We start from the raw sequence: 22,207 nt of genomic DNA on the forward strand, positions 1-22,207 counted from the left end.
TAAATATATTCGTTAATATTAGCAGCTCTGCTATAACTAGAATAGTTTTTAAAATATTTCCAGTGGCTCTAAAGAATGTCTAGCCACAGCTCAAAAATCACATCCAGGTAAGATCTTAGTCTTAGAAATCCGTGCATTATCTTGTTTTCCTGATAATTTAAAAAAATCAAATTTTCACCTACATACATCCCCAGAAAAAATTTTGAATCTCCCTTCCAGGTACAGTGAAAACTCAATAATACATCTCCTTAATAAAATTTCCATCATATTGATAAATTTATATTTTTATTTTTCATATTTCACTTGAAAAAAATTAGCTAATTTTTACCAATGAAGTGGTAAAAATAGAGGCAACTGTAACTTAAAATTACACAGCTTCTTAATGTTTTATTCATAGCATTCTTTATACATCGGAAGCTTCACTGATATTTAATTTACTGCAGCATCCTGTGGGTGAAGCACAAAAATTACATTAAACAAAGAAACAAAAGCACTTTTGACTTTTTAAAATTATATATATATTTATATCCAGTTGACAAATAGCATCACAATTATTATTGTATAAAAAACTAAAAATCACCATGGAAGCTAAGGCCTAAATTCTCATTCCAATTGTTCCCTTTTTATACCTAAGAGATATTAATTAGATTCCAGTACCTCAAAAAAAAAAAAAAAAAACCCAAACAAAAAAACCCAGGTCTACATTATTTACATACAGTATGGGGAAAAAAAGCTGCTTTTTGGCTAACTTAGATTGCGGTTACCTGCAGTATTTACACTGTAAATGTTAAAGGGAAGAAGCACTACTAACAAATACCATTTAAAAAAAATATATTGTGCCTGGAATTTTATTCTTAAATTAGTTGTATATCCTAATAAGTGTCTGTTGAATAGAATTTGACTTCTAATAAATCTACTGAAAGTGTGAAACAGAGTACCACTATGCTTCTTCATATTCCTAATCTAGATCCTGTTAGGTCCAATATTGTAGTTAACTATAAGCACTGAACCTTAAATGAAACAATGGCAACGTGTGTAGATGAAATTTTATTTAGTATTGTAAAATATAATGCCTTGATGTTTACTCACAATTATGAGACTATCCTCCTATTCTTTTAATCCTTTAAGAAGTCTCATATGATAGGTCCCTAAACAGTGAAACCTTCCAGTAACTTACCAGAAAAAAGTTTAATTATGTTATTCTGTTCTTAGATGTTTCTAATATTTAAAAACATATCTAAACCCTTGGCAAAAACAAACACAATCAATTCAGTGTAACAGACTGAGCTTTAAACTGTACTTTAATTTTCAGTAACTGTAACCTACTGGTTAATTGAACCAAATGTAGAGTATTTAAATGACTCACTACGAAGTGTGTCAAATCAATGATAGAATGCATAGAAAAGTGGAGATAAGTTTGGGGGAAGGTGCAAGGTGGGTTAATGTGAAAAATGGTAAATGCCAGTTTTAATAACAAAAATGGTACTAAATGCAGATGAACATTAAATTAATACAGTATAAAAGAGAATAGCTTAAATAAACTGGTATTCACATATTACAATAGCAAAGTTATGACAGAACGAACTGAAGACACGAACAGTTTTGAAAATTCTCTTTTCAGCCTACTTCCAATAGAAATAGTCAGGCTTTTTTCCTGTACATAGTTTGATGCTTTGTCTATACCATATATAGTAGAAAAATAAATTCTTTAGCAACCTAGAAACAGTTTATAAAACTCTTAAAGTTTAATTTTTCTTTGCCAGACATGCCAATAGTTAAACTGACAACTATAAATTAAAGCTATATAGACAATAGGTATAAGTAATATAGAACAGGTTAAGAATACTACATTTACCGGATTTTTTTTTTTAAAAATTACTGTACTTTCTTAATTCCTGTGTGCTTTGCAATAGGAATAATAGGGACTTTGTTTTCTTAGAAAAGATAACATGTAAGAATATAACACAAATAAGATAATTTATAATATACATGTACTTCAACAGCAGCCTGGTTCATGCCAACATCTTGGTTCTGAAGTTAAAATTGGAAGTACAATACCTAGAACTTAACAGCTGGGACAGACAATATTTATTTTGGGAAAAAACAGAGCAAATCAAACTCTTAGGAGCCTTGAATCTGAAAATCATCTATTTACTATAATACATATAAGATAATCTTAAAATTGTAGTATGAATTAAGATAACATTGACCAAAGAATTTTTTTTTTTTACTACACAAAATATAACCTAGTGAAATTTATCTGTGCCACCTATTCTGAAAATTTTATCCATAATTTAGTGTTCTGGTTTTATCTTCACTAACAAAATGTTTACCCCCAAAAGCAGCAGTCATTTATAGTAATTCTGGTACCAACATCAAAGGAAAAAATTGGCTTAAAAATGGTGCAAAAGCCATTTTGGATTTTAGTACAACACATCACAGAAAAGAACATGAATACAAATTTGTAATATAAACACTCCAAAGAGTCTGTCAGTACCCAAAGTATTTTTATTGCTATATTAGCAATGGGTTTTTTGGATATTTTTTAAGGGCCACATAAAAATAGATTCAAGGAACAAATTAAATTGAAGTCCTAGAATTAAATGTTTGGTTTAAAGAATTTTCTACAACAAATTTCATGTTTATGTATGAAAAGTTATATAACCTTATATGAAAATGTCATGAAGTATTCTCTACACTATACTAAATGTGTTCCCCAAGAGGGAAAAAATTAAAATATCTAAAATATATTAGATTAAGATTACAAGACCATCATAGATCTTTTGAACATGCATCTGTTTACAGAATTAACAGTATACAAAATTTTTATTTCATTATGGACCATAAAGAAATGAGTTGGTGACAACTATCCTTTGCACAACATTATCAACTCACTTTAGCCACAAGCATGTCCTTGGTATGTGTGTAAAAGAAATAGGTTCATTTATCCCTCATCAAATCATCCACAGGTTTACTTGGAAGTAAAGATGAAGGTACAGAAATGTGAAATATGTCAAGTGTATTTTTTCTTTCTTTCAAACAACATCCCAAGCATGGCCTCAGTAGCCTGAAATTATAAAATACTTAACTGGGCTTTTAGTTATCTACACTGACTGCCAGAATGTAAATTAAGTTGCCCAAATTAGCAATCAAATAACAAAATCAGCCAGAAAGCAGGCTGAAAAGCATTAAATGTTTCATATAGGTGAGTTTTTAAATCATTTAATTTCTATAGAAAAATTTTATTCACAATATAATGTGACAGAAATTGCCACAGGAATGATATACTGATTGCAATAAGGTTGCATGCAGCAGCAGCTTTGTACTTTATAGCTATTTTTGTTTATAAAAATTAAACCTCTCCAGTCATGCTTATCACATGGTCTTAGATTTGTAATGTAAGTGAATAAGGAATACCATCTAGTTCAAAGAGAAAATGTAATTTTGAATGTGAATTATCTGTATGAAACATGAAGTATACTACTGAACCCTGAAACATGCATGTCTAGATTTGCTTTTTGTCCAAATCCAGCCTGTTTGCAATCACTTCTTACTCATATAATACCAAGAGGATCCGTTTGTAATTGTGGTTGTATCAGCTGAGGTTGCAATGGTGGCGGCAACTGAAGTGGTACCATTGGTTCCACCAACTGTCCTGGGTTTGAAGGTGGTGGAGGAGCCACAATGTTTGTCGTTTCTACAATTTCTCCATTGTAAAAGAAAAACTGACACTGCTGAATGAATGTTTCAACAACAGATTGATGAATCTTAGTAGTAGACAGAAACTCTCGATTTTCAAAATCAGGTCTCATCAAGGTTGGCCAAAAACAGATGGATAAGTTGTCTGCTGTCATTAGGTTGATTTTATTTTGCTGACTAACCCTGAAATTATGAAAGGAAAAAACATTTAGAAATTAAAACTCGTTACAATCACAGAATTCCAGAGCTAGAAATGATCTCAGATTTAATGTTACCTTTTAACCTACTTCAAACCTGGGGTTTAAAAATTTGCATAAAGAACCATCTTTAATTCGTATGTAAAAAAGTTTTCCTGGGCCAGGTGCAGTGGCTCACGCCTGTAATCCCAGCACTTTGGGAGGCTGAGGCAGGCGGATCACCTGAGGTCGGGAGTTCGAGACCAGCAGGACCAACATGCAGAAACCCCATCTCTACTAAAAATACAAGATTAGCCAGGCGTAGTGACAAAGCCTGTAATTCCAGCTACTTGGGAGGCTGAGGCAGGAGAATCACTTGAACCTGGGAGGCGGAGGTTTGTGGTGAGCCGAGATCGCGCCATTGCACTCCAGCCTGGGCGACAAGAGTGAAGTGAAACTCCGTCTCAAAAACAGCAACAACAACAACAAAAAACCTTTCCTGATGTGACAAATTGTATTGAGTTTCTGGCAACAGAAACAACAAATTCTAATTGTATATGTAACTTCTTTGACTACTGTGAGGGATGAAAAGATAAACCAGAGATAAAAAACCAAAGATAAAAAAAACCTGGTTGCTAGCACTCCATAAAACAAAACAATCTTTATTTTTTATTTATTTATTTTTTTGAGACAAAGTCTTGCTCTGTTGGCCAGGCTGGAGTGCAATGGCACGATCTCGGCTCATTGCAACCTCCACCTCCCGGGCTCAAGCAATTCTCCCGCCCCAAGCCTCCTGAGTAGCTAGGATTACAGATGCTCACACCACGCCCAGCTAATTTTTGTATTTTTAGTGGAGATGGGGTTTCACCATGTTTCCGTGGCATTTTCTCATGGAAAGGTTATAAGAAATGTTAATACCATTTTATACCACATTGCTAGTAAAAAGTAAACTTTAAACGTCGGTCAATCCTCTTTTAGGAGGTACCAACTGAAATGTACTTGGTTTGGGTGTTGATACTATTAGTTAAAAATAAAACAAAAACAACATACAGTTCATTAAAATGCCAGTAGAAAATATTATGAGGAGACTTTTGAAAAAATTAGTACACATACTAATAGTTCCATTCAGTCCTCAGAACAACTTTGTGAAGTGTTGTTATTTTCATGTTTATAGTTGGGACAATCAAGACTTAGTAAGAATAAGTCATTTACCCAAGGTCACAGAACTAGTAATCTTTCAAACCAAATGCTGTTCCAACTCCAAATAGGTCAATCTGGTTAATTATCTAAGTGTCATTTCATATCTAAAATTCTAAGATTTTACAGAGAATGTGGTAAAAAAGAAAATATACTTACCACACTTACTATTTATATAATAATTACATTACAAAACTAATCACGTATCTTTTTAAATATAAATTAGAAAACCAAAATTCAACTGTATGTTTAGTCTGAGTCCCCTTTTCTATCTGATAATTATCCAATTTATAAAATTTACGTTTGAAATGTGTAGTGCATTTTATTTGCCAAAAAACCCTAAAAAAAATAAAAATACCTGTTTAGATGTGTTATCACGTATCTGAACACATCATAGTTTACAGGATGAAATTTCTTAACAATTTCTTTCAAGGCATGAAGACGTTCTGTTTTATCCGAGATTTCTGTAAAATTAAAACAGTGAAGAATTTGTGTAAAACTTACACATTTAAAAATATTTGATAAAGCTTCCTGCTATATTTACTATAACAATCAAGAATGTGTTTAAAGCATATTAGGATAGGTAAACAAAATCAAAGCAAATGTTCTAAAGCAGCAGTCCCCAGCCTTTTTGGCACCAGGGACCAGTTTTGTGGAAGACAGTTTTTCCGCGGACAGGTCGGGGGATGGTTTCAGGATGATTCAAGTGCATTACATTTATCATTAGGTTCTCGTAAGACGTGCACAACCTAGATCCCCAGCATGCGCAGTTCACAATAGGGTTCCCACTCCTAGGAGAATCTAATGCCGCACCTGATCTGACAGAAGGCGGAGCTCAGCTTCCCTTATCCAACTGCTCACCTTCTGCTTGCGGCCTGGTTCCTAACAAGCCAGGCTGTGTGGCCTAGGGGTTGGAAAGCCCTGTTCAAAAGAACCTGCTAAATTATGTAAAGTAAGAAATCACTTCAACTAACATTATCTATTTCTATTAATGTTATCATTTATTACTGTAGCCTTTTTATAAGGAAAGCTAATCACTGAAGACCAAAGTGACTCAGCATTGACAAAATGGGAAATGGTACATTAGCAATTTATGTAACTAGATACTGATTTATAATTAACTAATTACTTATAAATCTGTTAGGCTCTTAACATTTATGCTACAGAGTAACTATTTTAGGCTTTGTAGGCACACTTACCCAACCCTGTGTTGTAGCACAAAAGCAGTAACAGACAACATGTAACAAACAGGAGTGGCTATACTCCAATAAAACTTCTGAAATTTGAATTTCATGTAATTTTAATGTGTCATGAAATTCTCTTTTCTCTTGGTGTAAAAACGACTCTCGGCTTAAAAGTCTGCCAAAAACTGGCAATAGCCTAACTATGGCCCTCGGGCTATAGATTTGCCTATACTACAATTACTTGTAATCCATTTTGCTTATCAAAGATTTTCCTTTACAGGCAGTTTAAGTATTAATTTACTCTCCAAATCTATGCAATTATGAAACAGAGTAACTAAAATGTGGCCCTGAAATAAATGAGATAGAGGGTGCTTTCCACCTCTTCCTTATTTTGGAGACCAGTGTGCACACCACATCATTATGGTAGCATAACCAATTACTAACAAAATTTCATTTGTTACACATTACTTCTAAATCAGTCCTCAAAAATTTCCTAAGTAGGAAAGTTCTGAGGTTCCTATTAATAGTCAATAGATAAGAACATCTAAGCTATCAATTAAACCATTTTCCCACTTTACCTGAGAGTATGTATAAGGCAACTATACCTTGTGACAATATACTGAATTAAAAAAATCACTGAGAACTTAGAACAATACGAAGTAGTCTCACCTAAAATAACCTGAAGACTTGCAACCAAAAGGAAATAGTAGAGAGAAGTATTTAGCAACTATGTTAATTTTTTGTCACTGAGAAATCATGTGGATGAAACTGATGCCCAAACAGACTTTAGTTCTCATTTTCCAGATAAATGAATATCTGTTTAGTGGAAATATCTGAATGAAAGATGCCAAAGTAGGAATAAATACTAAATAAATATCATGTTCTTTCCCAAAATGACTTACAACACATGGTCTGCTATGATTTGAATGTTTCCCCCAACGTTCCTGTGTGGGAAACTTAATCCCCAAGGCAACAGTGTTGAGAGGTGGGATCTTTAAGAGGTGACTATATCATGAGGGGTTTGTCCTCATGAACAGATTAACGCTGTTATCTCTGAAGTGAGTTAGCTACTTTGGGAATGAGTTCCTGATAGAAGAGTAAGTTCAGCCCCCTTCCTGTCTCTTACTCTCTGAGTGTGCTCTCTTGCCCTTCCACCTTCGAGCATGGAATGACTTTGCAAAAAGGCCCTCACCTGATGAGGCCTCTTTGACCCTGAACTTACCAGCCTCTAGAACTGTAATAAATAAATTACTTTATAAATTATGCAGTCTGTGGTATTCTGTTACAGCAACATAAAACAGGTAAGACAAGGCCAAAGTAAATTTCTTTGACTTACAATTTGAAGAATTTATTTAATTTTCTTACAATGCCCTTAAGTTTGAATTAAAAACACAAACCTCAAACTTCTAGTACAATGATCTTCTAATTTCTAGGAGCATTTAAGTCACCTAGGGGGCTTAGCTAGAACAGAATATTCCTGGAGGCCATCTCCAGGGATTCTGATTTTAATTTAGAGGAAAATACCTTTAAGAAATAGAGTTATAGTTAATTTTTATTAGCTACATATTCTAGTACATGATGATTTTAACACTTAGCAATTGATATCCAAAAACAGCCATTATCATCCCTCTCATAAAAAGGAGGTTTATACTTACTTGCTGCTTCCAATAGTTCCGGATGAAGAGAATATGGAATTAAAGGATCTGGCAGATCTGCAAAGAAAGCTTTAAGGGCTCCAGCTACAGCATTTACTGTTACTTCCATTGACACTAGATTGATATTATGATCTACAAGACAAAAATTAACATTTTAAATTATATAATAAAACTTTATTATAGAAGTAAGCTAAATGGTTACTTTTAGATCAAAAGATAACTTTAAGTCTTGGGCCACTTTTCTTTTTCTTTTTTTTTTTTGAGACTGAGTTTCACTTTTGTTGCCCCGGTTGCAGTACAGTGGCTCAATCTCACCTCACTGCAACCTCCACCTCCCGGGTTCAAGCCATTTTCTTGCCTCAGCCTCCCGAGTAGCTGGGATTATAGGCGACCGTCACCACGCCCGGCTAATTTTTTATATTTTTAGTAGACACGGGGTTTCACCATGTTGGCCAGGCTGGTCTCGAACTCCTGACCTCAGGTGATCCACCTGCCTCAGCCTTCCAAAGTGCTGAAATTACAGGCGTGAGCCACGGCGCCCGGCCCCACTTTTCTTTTTAGGCTGACAAACTACATAGATCAGGGAAAAGACAATCAAGCAATAAGCCTTTTCTGTTATAATAAAAAAATGCTGTTAGGCTTATTAGTATATTGAGGAACTTTACTAATACCTATCTTTTTGTTGTTGTTGTTTATACAGCTATTTAAAAGAGGCCACGAGAGGCAGGTGAGGTGGTGCGTATCTGTAGTCCCAGCTACTCAGGAAACTAAGGTGAGAGCCCAGGAGTTTAAGTCCAGCCTGGGCAACATAGTGAGACCCTGTTTCTTTGGAGGAGGAAAAAAAAAAAAAAGAGGCCATAAATAACTAGAAAGAAAAAAGAAATATGCATACAGGTTGATCTGAAACTTGTTCACTGGAACATTTCGTATCTGGGATAACTGCTAAGTAAAATCCACATACTCCAAAATTTGAAAAAAATCTGAAATCCAAAATACTTTTGGGCCCCAAGAATTTTGAATAAGGGATACTCAATTTGTATAAATTCTAATTTGGACCTTTTAAGCTTACAGTTCAAAATTGTATGTAAAACGGTTTAAATTTAAGTAGTTGGTGAAGTTCCGACTAAAAAAATCAAGAATGGAACATACTAAAGGTGTATCATAAGGTTAATTTGCTATCAGTAAATCACTTTAATATAAAAAATAGGCCAGCAAAAAGAAAAAAAATTTCCCCATCACCTAGACAGAAGCATTGTTTACAGTTTAGCATGTTTCCTTTCGGCCTTTCTCTGCTCATTAAAAAAATTGCCAAATCAATTGTTAACATTTTGCCCTACATAAACAATGTTAACGGCTGTGAAATATTTCCTTAGATTACACAATTTACATAATATTCTATTACTGAACATTTAGATTTCATTTAAATATATTACAATAATATGAAAATGATATGACGCTATGCTTTAATACATACAAGCTTATTTCCTTAGGCTACATTCTTTGTAATAATAGCTACCCAATGAACATTTAATATGGTGCTCAGACAGAAAACTCTTCATATGCATTATCCCATTATCCTTACAGTTACTCTCATCACTCCCATACTAGACATGAAGAAATTGAGATTTAGAAAGATTAACTTGCCAGAGGCACAAAAATAGTGGCAGTGGTGGCAGGACCAGAAAACAAAACAAGAAACTCAAACTCAAGAGCCTTGGTATTAACTATAACCATGCATTCATTACTGGAAGTGAAATTCTACCAATTTAATACCATTGCCTAAACAGTTTTTTAAACACTATATATATATTTCTTTCTTTCTTTTTTTTGAGATGCAGTCTCGCTCTGTCACCCAGGCTGGAGTGCAGTGGTACGATCTCAGCTCACTGCAGCCTCCCCCTCCTGGGTTCAAGTGATGCTCCCGCCTCAGCCTCCCAAGTAGCTGGGATTACGGGCATGCACCACCATGTCCGGCTAATTTTTTGCATTTTAGTACAGATGGGGTTTCACTGTGTTGCCCAGGCTGGTCTCGAACTCCTGAGCTCAGGCAATTCGTCCACCTTGGCCTCCGGATTACAGGCGTGAGCCACTGTGATTGGCCAATATTTTTTAAAAATGGGATACTAGACTATACGATACTCTTTGGCCAACAAGGTGTGTTTTTGTATACACATAGTCACACACACACACACCACTCAACAACTGATGTTTTGCCATTTCAACAGGCATAAAATCTTTATTTTACATGGCTTCTTAGTATTAGTATTCATTCTACTTATTAGACCTGAGTGGTATCCCCCCAACACCCCTTTTAAAAAAAACTTACAATACTGCAAGGAAGAGCCTTGTAAGTATATCTTGGCATGCTTATGCAAAGACTTCTGTAACAAATTCCTAGAAGTGGAATTTCTCTAGCAAAGCTATCTGAATCCTGATATTCACAAACTGCCTCTCAAAAGGCACCTACAACCAACAGTGTACAAGATACATGTTTACTTACTCTCTACTAACAATTCTTTTCATTCAAATAAACAAATAAATATAATCCTTTGTTATCATTAATAGAGGCTAAGCATATTTTCATGTATTTATTGGTTGCTCTCTTCTGATGCGAATTACTTAAGCTAGGTATGTCACACCCTGTTTTAGCCATATGTCATACAGAATTTTTACATTTTTGTAAAATTTTAGCATGTACATAGTCCGGTCTATCAACTTGTGTTCATGCTTTCTAGATTTCATATCAAGTTTGAGCTTTTCTTTACTCTAAGACTATAAAAATATTCACTCATTTTTCTCCCTAGTACTTGTGGTTTTCATTTTTTACATTTAAATCTTTAATCGCAGATAGAATTTACTGAATATGAGTAGAAAATTCGGCTTTTTTTACTCCTAATGGCTGTCGCTCAATCATAAGTCAAATTACTGCTTTTCTAAATCTGGTGATGGATTTATATAGGTTCAGTCACAGTCTTTTATTTGTGAGGTAGTTTAATGTATTAGGAATATGAAATTTGGGAAGAAACTCTGAGTATATGCGCCATAAAATATCTAATCTGACATCAAAATACTGTATAGTATTCCCTTCAGTCTTAGGGTAAGAGACAGTTTCTTGTATTTCAAAAACAAAATTTATTGTACTGCATTCCATTCCTTCCAGGTCTGATGGACTTTGCTTCAATACTGAATGCCTGCTTTTCTAGCACCTCCTTTCTTATTTGCTAAATCCTCTTCTGTCTTCATACTTACATTAAAAATATATACAATATTGTATTTTCTTGACTCAATTGCGTTTTCAGTCTTTTCTTCTATTGCAATTGTATTTTAAAAGTTTCTTATCATCTATTTCCTCTTATAAATCCCTAGTACCGAGGCCCCTTAATTCAAAGGCTCTAAAAGTAATCAGTGACTTCCTTGCTAACGTAAAGAAAATAGACTTTCCCTAGCTGTTTTGTACCTTTACTGTGGTATCTATTCTACTTAGTGCTTCTAATCCCACTTTGAAACTCTCTCTCCTCAACATCCATATCCTTAGGAAGTTTTCAAATGAAAATCAATCCTCTCACCATGAATTCTAACAAGGAAAACATAAAACAACAATTTTTATTTCACATAATTATCTTCTTACCTTGATCAAACTGCTTTTGAATATTGTCTTGGTCAGTTTTGTTCCCGCTGACACGGTAGAGTCCTTCGGTACATAACCCTAAGAGAATAAAGAAATATACATACTTTAATAAACACATATATATCCACACGGCTGGGCACAGTGGCTCATGTTTGTAATCCCAGCGCTTTGGGAGGCCAAGGTGGGAGAACTGCTTGGCCCAGTGAGCCCAGCCTGGGCAACGCAGGGAGAGTCTGTCTCTACAAATAATAAAGAAAAACTTAGCTGGGCATGGTGGCATGCACCTGTAGCCTCAGCTACTCAGGAGGCTGAGGCTCAGGCTCCCCACCTGAGCCTGGGAGGTCAAGGCAACATAGCAAGACCCTGTCTCCCAAAAAAAACCCCAACCAACCAAACAAAAAACCAATATATATCTATAACAATAAATGTGTTGTGGGGTTGAGGGAGGGGGGAGGGACAGCATTAGGAGATATACCTAATGCTAAATGATGAGTTAATGGGTGCAGGAAATCAACGTGGCACATGGATACATATGTAACAAACCTGCACATTGTGCACATGTACCCTAAAACCTAAAGTATAATAATTAAAAAAATAATAATAAAAAATAAATGTACTTAATCTTATGTACAATTTAGTTACAAATTTATAGTGGTAAAATATTTGTAAGAATAAAATATTTTTTGTGCATTTAAAAAAAGTAAGTTCTTAGTGGACTATTTTCTATTTTAAACCATTTAGGACATTCAGCTCCTGACAAAATGAATAGACTTATTTCTCCCTACTATTCCACTAAATACAGCTAAAAACCCTGAACCTAACATGTAAAAAAACCAAATATAAGTAGTCTGTGAATGGTGGAGAGAAGAAGGCGAACTGGCTAATGACTTAGAAACTTGAAGAACGACATGACAGTAAGTTCCCTGATTTTTGAGGGGGCAGGGAGAGGCTCATATCGTGACTGGGCATTGGAGAGGCCTGCAACCCAGAAATACTAATGAGCAAAGGCAAAAACACCACCACCACCACCACCATAACCACCACACCCAAAACTAACAAAAACAGAAAGATAAAACCCAACAACAACAGCAACAAGAAGTCTGCTTTCCCTAGTGAAAGGATTAGAAGAGGTACAGCCTAGCAAAACAAAACCTTTTTGACTATAATTGCCCTACTCAAGCCACAGAGCATGGAATCCCTCCTCACTCTTATCAGTGGAGGCCAACTTGGAATCCTAGACTTCTACCACTGCCAATCAGTAACAAGTTCTTTACCCTTTCTGGAGTGTCAGCAGAGGCTGAGTCGAGAGCCTAAACTTCCACCACCAGTCCTAGGTAAGAGATGCCCTACCTACCCCACCATGCTATTATCAGTGAAAGCCAATGGAAGCCAACAGGGAGTCTGAACTTCCACTCCCACCTTGGAGCCCTCCTCCCTTGCTAGTGCAACATCAGAGGCGGCCTGCTAAAATAGATTTGAGTAATATTCCAAAGTCTCTGAACATGATGTCCAAAGTGTCTATGATACAATAATAAAACAAAAGTCCCTCATATCAAAAACCAAGAAAAATGTCAACTTGAATGATAAATGACATTTAACAGACACCAACACAATGGTGGCAGTTATGGAATTTTTGAACAGGACCTTAAAGCAGTTATTATAAAATACTTCAATGTGCAATTACAAACACACTTGAAACATGAAAAAACAGGAAGTTTCAGCAAAGAAACAGAATATATAAGGAATAACTAAATGGAAATTTTAGGCCAGGAGTGGTGGCTCCCGCCCGTAATCCCAGCACTTTGGGAAGCTGAGGTGGGTGGATCACTTGAGGTCAGGAGTTTGAGACAAGCCTGGCCAACATGTTGAAAACCCACCTCTACTAAAAATACAAAAATTAGCTAGGCGTGGTGGTGGGCGCTTGTAATCTCAGTTACTTGGGAGGCTAAGGCAGGAGAATCACTTGAACCCAGGAGGCAGAGGTTGCAGTGAGCCAAGATCACACTATTGCACTCCAGACTAGGCGACAGAGCGAGACTCCTTCTCAAAAATAAATAAATAAATAAAAATATAAATAAATGAATAGAAATTTTATAACGAAGAAATACAGTGACAGAAACAACTCACCAAGTGGGCTCAATAGCAATATAAAGATGACCAAAATAATAATAATAATTGAACTTGAAGATAAGTGAATAAAAATTACCCAATTTGAAGCCAGGCATGGTAGCTCACACCTGTAATCTTACCTCAAAATAACTACACTTCATTGTTCTCTACATAACATTTATCCTGACTTTGTGCATGTATTCTTTTACAGAATTCTTATTACTCCATGTATATCTATATATTCCAGTTGAAACATTTCTTCCTCATTGACACGTTCCCTGCTATCTCCAATTAGACGCAATTTTTTCTTCCTTTGAACTCCTGTAGTACTTTATCTATAGCTCTATTACTACTCAGTAAAAGTCATAGCAGTACCTTTCCATCCCCAGGGTTCTTCACACAGTGCAGTGGTTCTCAGCTGGGGGCATAATGCACCTCAAGGAACACTTGGTAATGCCTAGAGATATTTTTGGTTGTCAAAATTGGAGGAAGGCTTTCTAACAGGCAGAGGCCAGGAATGCTGTTAAACATCCTAGAATGCACAGGACAGCCTCTAACAACAAAGAATTAAATAGCCTCAAATGTCCATAATGCTGAGGTTGGGAAACCCCTTCCACAGTGATAAACATTTATTATTATCTGTTAAATGGAGATTATAAGGCCCTTAACTATCCACACTAAAATCTTGCCCTTTACTCACTATTAACAGTGATTTCAAAAAACAAAAACATAAACTAAATTATCCAGCTGTGAATTATCCAAGTTTTATGTGGCCTTAAATCACCCAAAGTATCCATCCTGGACCTCCAAGCAATAAAGGGATTAGAAACCTAACCCAACATTCCCAAACTAAATATAACATTTTAGTAATTTAAAATAATGTTGCCTTTTGGCCGGGCATGGTGGCTCATGCCTGTAATCCCAGCACTTTGGGAGGCTGAGGCGAGCAGATCGCGAGGTCAGGAGATTGAGACCATCCTGGCTAACACAGTGAAACCCTGCCTCTACTAAAAATACAAAAAAAATTAGCCGGGCGTGGTAGTGGGCGCCTGTAGTCCCAGCTACTTGGGAAGCTGAGGCAGGCGAATTGCTTGAACCTGGGAGGCGGAGGTTGCAGTGAGCCGAGATCATGCCACTACACTCCAGCCTGGGTTAAAGAGCAAGTCTCTGTCTCAAATAATAATAATAAAAATAATAAATAAAAAAATAATGTTGCCTTTTAATTGAGTACCTTTTTTCTCTTTCATTAGAAAAGGTCACTATCCCTTAAGTAACCCAGAGTATTACTGATATCTGAAGTTTCAGAATGGCCTAAGTTTTATATGAGTTGCTAACAGATACAAAACTATGGTTTCACTGCCTGTTCCCCTACACCTTCAGGGTGACATTATTATTTAAGTCATAAAATAGATTACAAAGGGTAACAGAGATGCAAGGTGTATAAATAATCCATAAATTTGATAAATATGTCCATGGGGAGTGATGTCACCAAAAGTGGTGGAGAAGAGAATTCCAGGGCTCAGTTTCCCAACAAAAGTGACTAATGAGCTGCCAAAAGGGTTGGAATCAATGTTTGCAGAACTCTGTAATCTATTAAAAAATTACAACAACCAGTAGTTGTCTTGGTGAAGAAAGCTTTAAATTACCTACCATCCCTTATATCCCAGATTAGTGAGAATCATGAGGACAGTAGCCTGCACTGTGAGTGTAGGTTACACAAGTGCCAGAGAGCAATACCAACCTTATTCTGAAAGAACTGTGGTCATGGATTTCAACCTGTCTGTTGGCTCTCTGAAGGAAAAGTACAAGGACTTGCCTTTGTTTCACCCACAAGACTTGGAAAGTGTTGTTTTTCCTTTGGCTCCAGATATTTAAAGAAACTAACAAATCACCGCAAAGTGAATAGAACAGACTTTAGTGGCAGCAAATGGCAAAGAATACAGACTTCACAAAAATAGTTTACAGAAGTCTCTAAACAAGCAAACAACATAGCCAACACACAGCAAAAGCAAACCCTGGTGAGGGGAAAGAATTTCATTTCCAGGGTTGCCATATTATAATCTTTTAAATGTCGTTATTTTCAATAAAAAAGGCATATAAAGAAACAAGAAAGTAGAGTTTATTACAGGAAAAAAAGTAATTTAGAGAAACTGTCCACAATGAAGCCCAGTCATTGCATTTACTAGACAAAGACTTTAAATCAAAAGTTTTTTTAAAAAATCACAAAGATCTAAAGGAAACCATGAACAAAGAACTAAAGGAAACCAGGAGAATGATGACTCAACAAACTGAATATCAATACATACACAGAAATTATAAAAAAGACCCTAAAAAGAAATTCTGCAATTGAAAAGTACATTAAATGAAAAGAAAACTTCACCAGAGAGGTTAACAGCAGACATGAGCAGTCAGAAGGAGTAATCAGTGAATTTTTAAAGACTGGTTGAGATTATCCAGTCTGAGGAGAAAAGAGGAATGAATAAAAAAACAAGAAAGAAGCAACTGTCACATATAAGGTATATTCAATAACATTAACAGCCTATTTGATCTTCAGAAACCATGGAGGTTGGAAGACAGTAGAATGATATATTTAAAGTGCTTAAAGAAAAAAAAAAACCTGCAAACCAAAAATTCTGTGTCTGGTAAAACTGTTTCCAAAATGAATGAGAAACTAAGATACTCTTAGAAAAATGGAAGTTGAGAGAGTTTATCACTAGAATACATGTCCTACAAGATATGGTAAAGAGTTAAGAAAGTTCTCTAAGCTGAAATGAAAGGGCACTAGACAGTAACTTGAAGCCATACAAAAAATAAATAACAAAGGTTATGGCAGCTAGATAGGCAAGCACATAAGCCAGCAGTATTTCATTTTTTATTTATAACTCCTTTTTGTCCTGGTATGATTTTAAAAGTACATAAAACAATAATTACAAATCTATGTTAATGGGCATAAAATTTTGTATAAAGATGTAATTTCTGACAATAACAAGGATGGGAAATGAAGCTGTAAAGGAGCGGTTTTTGTACACTTTTGAAACTAAGGTGCTTTCAATTAAAACATAATTATTATAAATAGTTAATTGTAATCTGCAGGGTAATGACTAAGAAAATAATTTGAAATCTCCTATTAAGACAGAGATTGGTTGAATGGATAAAAGAGGAAAAACAGCATCCAACTATACACAGTCTGTAAGACAATCACTACAGTACCAAAGACACAATATGTTGAATGTAAAAGGATAGAAAAGTACATTCCATATAAATAGTAATTAATAAGACAGTGGGAGTAGCTATCCTAGTATCAGAAAAAATAGACTTTAAGACAAAAACTGTTACAAGAGCATAGAGGGACATTATCCATCAATAACAGGGAGACTCCATCAGTAAGATATAATTATAAACATAAATGCACCTAACAAGAGTCCAAAATATATGAGGCAAAAACTGACAGAATTGAAGACAGAAATAAACATTTCAACTATAAAAGTTGGAGATGATAATAGTCCACTTTGGTAATAATGAACAGAACTAGACAGATCACCGAGGAAAACAGAGACTTTGAACACTATAAACCGACTAGACCAAACAGACATACAGAACACTCCATCTAATAATGCACAATATACATTCTCTTTAAATGCACATGTAGGCCGGGCACGGTGGCTCAAGCCTGTAATCCTAGCACTTTGGGAGGCCGAGGTGGGCAGATCACGAGGTCAGGAGTTCGAGACCATCCTGGCCAACATAGAGAAACTCTGTCTCTACTAAAAATACAAAAAAATTAGCAGGGCGTGGTGGTGGGCGCCTGTAGTCCCAGCTACTTGGGAGGCTGAGGCAGGAGAATGGCGTGAACCCGGGAGGCGGAGCTTGCAGTGAGCCAAGATGGTGCCACTGCACTTCAGCCTGGGGACAGAGCCAGACTCTGTCTCAAAAAAAAAAAAAAAAAAAAAAAAAAATGCACATGTAACATTCTGGAGGAAACACCATATGTTAGGCCACAAAACAAGTTTAAATAAGTTTTAAAGGCCTGAAATAATAGAGAGTATGTTCTCTGATCACAAGGGAATGAAAACAGAAATAAGTAACAAAAAAATTAATAAATATGTGAAAATTAAACAACATTCTTTTTTTTTTTTTTTTGAGACGGAATCTCATGCTGTCGCCCAAGCTGGAGTGCGGTGGTGCGATCTCGGCTCACTGCAAGCTCTGCCTCCTGGGTTCACGCCATTCTCCTGCCTCAGCCTCCCAAGTAGCTAGGACTACAGGCGCCCGCCAACACACCCGGCTAATTTTTTTTATTTTGTATTTTTAGTAGAGACGGAGTTTCACCGTCTTAGCCAGGATGGTCTCGATCTCCTGGCCTTGTGATCCGCTTGCCTCCGCCTCCCAAAGTGCCGGGATTACAGGCGTAGGCCACCGCATTCGGCCAAACACCACATTCTTTAACAGCCAATGGAACAAAGAAATTACAAATAAAATTAGAAAATACTTTGACATGAACAAAAAGAACAATATACCAAAACCTATGGGATGCAGCCAAAAGATTTTCAGAGGGAAACCTGCATCTGTAAAAACCTTGATTTAAAAAGATTCCAACTTTAAGGAACTGGAAAAAGAAGACAAAGCTAAACCTAAGGCTAGCAGAATGAAAGAAATAATGAAAATTAATATAGAGATAAAATAGAAAGTAGAAGAACAATAGGGAGAATCAAACAAAACCAAGTTGGTTCTCTGAAAAGACTGATTAAATTGACAAACTTTAGCTAGATTTACCAAGGAAAAAAAAGAGAAGACTCCAATTACTAAAATCAGAAATGAAAGTAGACACATTACTACTGAAATGTAACAGATAAAATGGGTTACAAGAGAATACTATGAACAATTGTATGCCATCAAATTAGGTAAGTTAAATGAAATAAACTTTTTTAGAAATACACCAACTACCAAAACTGATTAAAGAAGAAACAGAAAATCTCAACAGCTCTATAAACAAATAATGAGACTGATGTAGTAATCAAAATCACAAAAACAAAAAAGCCCAATACAAGATGTTTTCACTGAGGAATTATGCCAAACCCTTAAAAAAGTATTAACAATAACTGACCTCAAACTCTTCTTAAAAACAAGAGAAACACTTCCTATGAAGATGTGATTACCCTAATGCCCCATAGCCAGATTAAAAATACAAAGTGAAAACTATAGGCCAATATCCCCTACATATATAGATTTTTAAAATCTTCAACAAAATACTACCAAACCAAATCAATATTAATTGAATATTAAGAATAGAATATTAAGAAGATTATATATCATGACCAAATAGGATTTATCCAAAGAAAGCAAGGGTAGTATGAAATATGGAAAACAATTAGTCTGATGGGCCACATTAATAGAATAAATCAGCAGGGGGTGGGGGGAACCATACGATCATCTCAATTGATGTAGAAAAAGCATTTCACAAAATTCATCGCCCTTTCATGATAAAGTCACTTAAACTAGGAATAGAAGGTATCTTCTTCAACATTATCAAGGACATTTATGAAAAATCCACAGCTAATATACTTATTAGCTGTGATGAAATATGGTGAAAGAATCAGTTTTCCCCCAAGATCAAGAACAAAACGAGTATGTCTGTTTTTGCCACTTCTGCTTAACATTACACTGGAGTTTTAGGCAAGGAAAAATAAATAAATAATATCCAAGTTGGAAAAAAATGAAGTAAAATTATCCCTATTTACAGATGACATGACTTAAACGCAGAAAATCCTAAAGAATCCGCAAAAAATACTAGTAGAGTTGGCCAGGCGCAGTGGCTCATGCCTGTAATCCCAGCACTTTGGGAGGCTGAGGCGGGCAGATCACTTGAGCTCAGGAGTCCGAGACCAGTCTGGCCAACATGGTGAAACCCCATCGCTACTAAAAATATAAAAACTAGCCAGGTGCAGTGGCATCCACCTGTAATCTCAGCTACTCGGGAAGCTGAGGCAGGAGAATCGCTCGAACCCAGGAGTGGAGGTTGCAGTGAGCAGAGACTGCACTGCTGCACTCCAGCCTGGGCAACAGAGTGAGACTCTGCCTCAAAAACAAAACAAACCACAAACAAATAAAAACTAGTAGAAGTTAATACAAAATTCAGCAAAGTTGCAGGTTACAAGATCAACACATAAAAGTTAGTTGTATTTTTATACCCTAGCAATGAGCAATCTGAAGATAAAATCAAAAAAAAATTCTATTTACAACAGCATCCTAAAAAATAAAATACCTAGGAATAAATTTGACCAAGAAGGTACAACACTTGTACAATGAAAATGACAAAATAGTGTTGACAGAAACTAAAGATCAAGCTCTAAATAAAAGATATCCTGTGTTTGTGGACTGGAAGGCAAATTTTTTTTTTTTTTTTTTTTTTTTTTTTTTTTTTTTTTTGAGATGAAGCCTCACTCTTGTCCCCAGGCTGGAGTGCAATGGCATGATCTTGGCTCATTGCAACCTCCCCCTCCTGGGTTCAAGGGACTCTCCTGCCTCAGCCTCCTGAGTAGCTGGGATTACAGGCGCCTGCCACCACGTCTGGCTAATTTTTCTATTTTTAGTAGAGACGGGGTTTCACCATGTTGGCCAGGCTGGTCTCGAACTCCTGACCTCAGGTGATCTGCCCACCTCGGCCTCCCAAAGTGCTGGGATTACAAGCGTGAGCCACCCCGCCTGGCCCAGAAGGCTAAATATTTTTAAAATGACAACTTCTACCCAAATTGATCTACAGATTCAATGTAATTTTTATCAAAATCCAATTGGCTGTTTTTGCAGAAATGGAAAGGAACATCCTCAAATTCACATTCAATTGCAGGAAACTCTGTAGCTAAAGGAATCTTGAAAAAGGAGAAAAAACCGAAGAACTCTATGCTTTCTGATTTCAAAACTTACTACAAAATTACAGTAACCAAAACAGTGTGGTACTAGCAAAAGTATAATATACAGATCAATGGAACAGAACTGAGAGTCCAGAAATAAACCCATATATCTATGGCCAACTGATTTTCAACAAGGGTGTCAAGACCATTTAATGAGAAAAGGATACTCTTTGCAATAAACAGTGCAGAGACAGGCAAATATCCACATGCTTAAGAATGAATTTAGATCTTTACCTCATACTATATACAAAAATATATTAAAGACCTAAATGTAAGAGCAAACCCTATAAAACCTAGGGATAAAGGAAAAAGTGATAAATCTTCATGACCTTGATTTTGCCAATAAATTCTTATTTATGTTACCAACAGCATGAGCAACAATATACATCCAATTTATTTAAAAATAAATTGGATTTCATTAACATTTAAAACTTTTATACATTAAAAGATATTATCAAGAAAGACAACCTACAGAATGGGAGAAAATACTTGAAAATCATTTACCAGATAAAAGTCCAGTACTAGGAATCAACAACTTAACAAAAGATAACCCAATTTAAAAAGGGCAAAAGACTTAAAAAAAAAATTTCTCCAAAGAAGGTATACAAATGGCCAAGAAGCACATGAAAAGATGCTCAACATCATTAGTCAACACGAAATGGAAATCAAAATCACAATGAGGTATTACTTCAAATTTATTAAGGATGGCCATAATTTAAAAATGGAAAACAGCAAGTGTTGGTGAGGATGTGGAGAAGCTGAAACACCTGTACACTGCTGATGAGAATGTAAAATAGTGTAGCTGCTGTAGAAAATAATGTGGTGTTTCTCTACTAAGTTAAACATAGAATTACCGTATGATCCAGCAATTCCACTCCTAGGCATATATCCTCAAGAACTCAAAACAGGTACTAAAACAAATACTTATACACAAACGTTCACAGCAGCACTATCCACAACAGCCAAAAGAATGAAAACAATCCAAATACTTGTCAATGAATAAATGGATAAATGTGGTATAGCTATATAATGGAATTTATAAATCATAAAAATAATGTACTGATACATGCTATAATGAGGATAAGTCTAAATAATATGCTAAATGAAAGAGCCATACACAAAAGGTCACATTTTGTGATTTCAGAACATGAAATTCCCAGAATGGTCATCTTACAGAGAAGGCAGATTGGTTGCAAGGGCTGTGAGAGGAGTGAATTGAGGAATGACTGTTTAATGGGTACAGGATCTCCTTTTGGAGCAATTAAAATATTTTGCAACCAGAGGTGATGGTTGCACAACATTGTGAATATACTAAACGCCTCTGAATTATATACTTTAAAATGGTTAACCTTATGTTATATAAATTTTACCTCAAAAAAATTCTAAAAGCCCATGCTGGGAAGAAAAAAACAAAACAAGAACTAGTAGTATACAAACTTATTGAACCTAGCTCCCACTGAATTAAAAGTACATTCTTACGTTTGATATAAGTATAAAAACTATAGAAGGAGGTCCATGAGTAAATGGTAAAAATCATATTTCAAGAAAACTGCACAATGCAATATGCATTTTAACACAGTAAAACATATCCTACATTCACCAGTTATCAAAAAATTAAATAATTATTTGATTATTTGGTAATGTAAAATTA

General features: G+C 35.5%; 1 protein-coding gene across 7 annotated transcripts in view; it reads right to left on the bottom strand.

Moving 5' to 3' along the window:
- Window positions 1-252: 252 nt before the first annotated feature.
- The window catches only part of ARHGAP5 (Rho GTPase activating protein 5), a 91,418-nt gene continuing 69,463 nt past the window's right edge, over window positions 253-22,207 (bottom strand). For all 7 annotated transcript variants that reach the window (XM_055291574.2, XM_055291570.2, XM_063645914.1 and 4 more), the window contains exons 4-7: window positions 11,540-11,617; window positions 7,912-8,043; window positions 5,431-5,536; window positions 253-3,882 (exon numbers count right to left, since the gene is read on the bottom strand). In XM_055291574.2, coding sequence (XP_055147549.1) covers window positions 3,555-3,882; window positions 5,431-5,536; window positions 7,912-8,043; window positions 11,540-11,617 — 644 coding nt within the window. In that variant the 3' untranslated portion in view covers window positions 253-3,554. The remainder of the gene's footprint in view (window positions 3,883-5,430; window positions 5,537-7,911; window positions 8,044-11,539; window positions 11,618-22,207) is intronic.

Source organism: Symphalangus syndactylus, chromosome 9, assembly GCF_028878055.3.
Source record: "Symphalangus syndactylus isolate Jambi chromosome 9, NHGRI_mSymSyn1-v2.1_pri, whole genome shotgun sequence".
NCBI lineage: Eukaryota > Metazoa > Chordata > Mammalia > Primates > Hylobatidae > Symphalangus > Symphalangus syndactylus.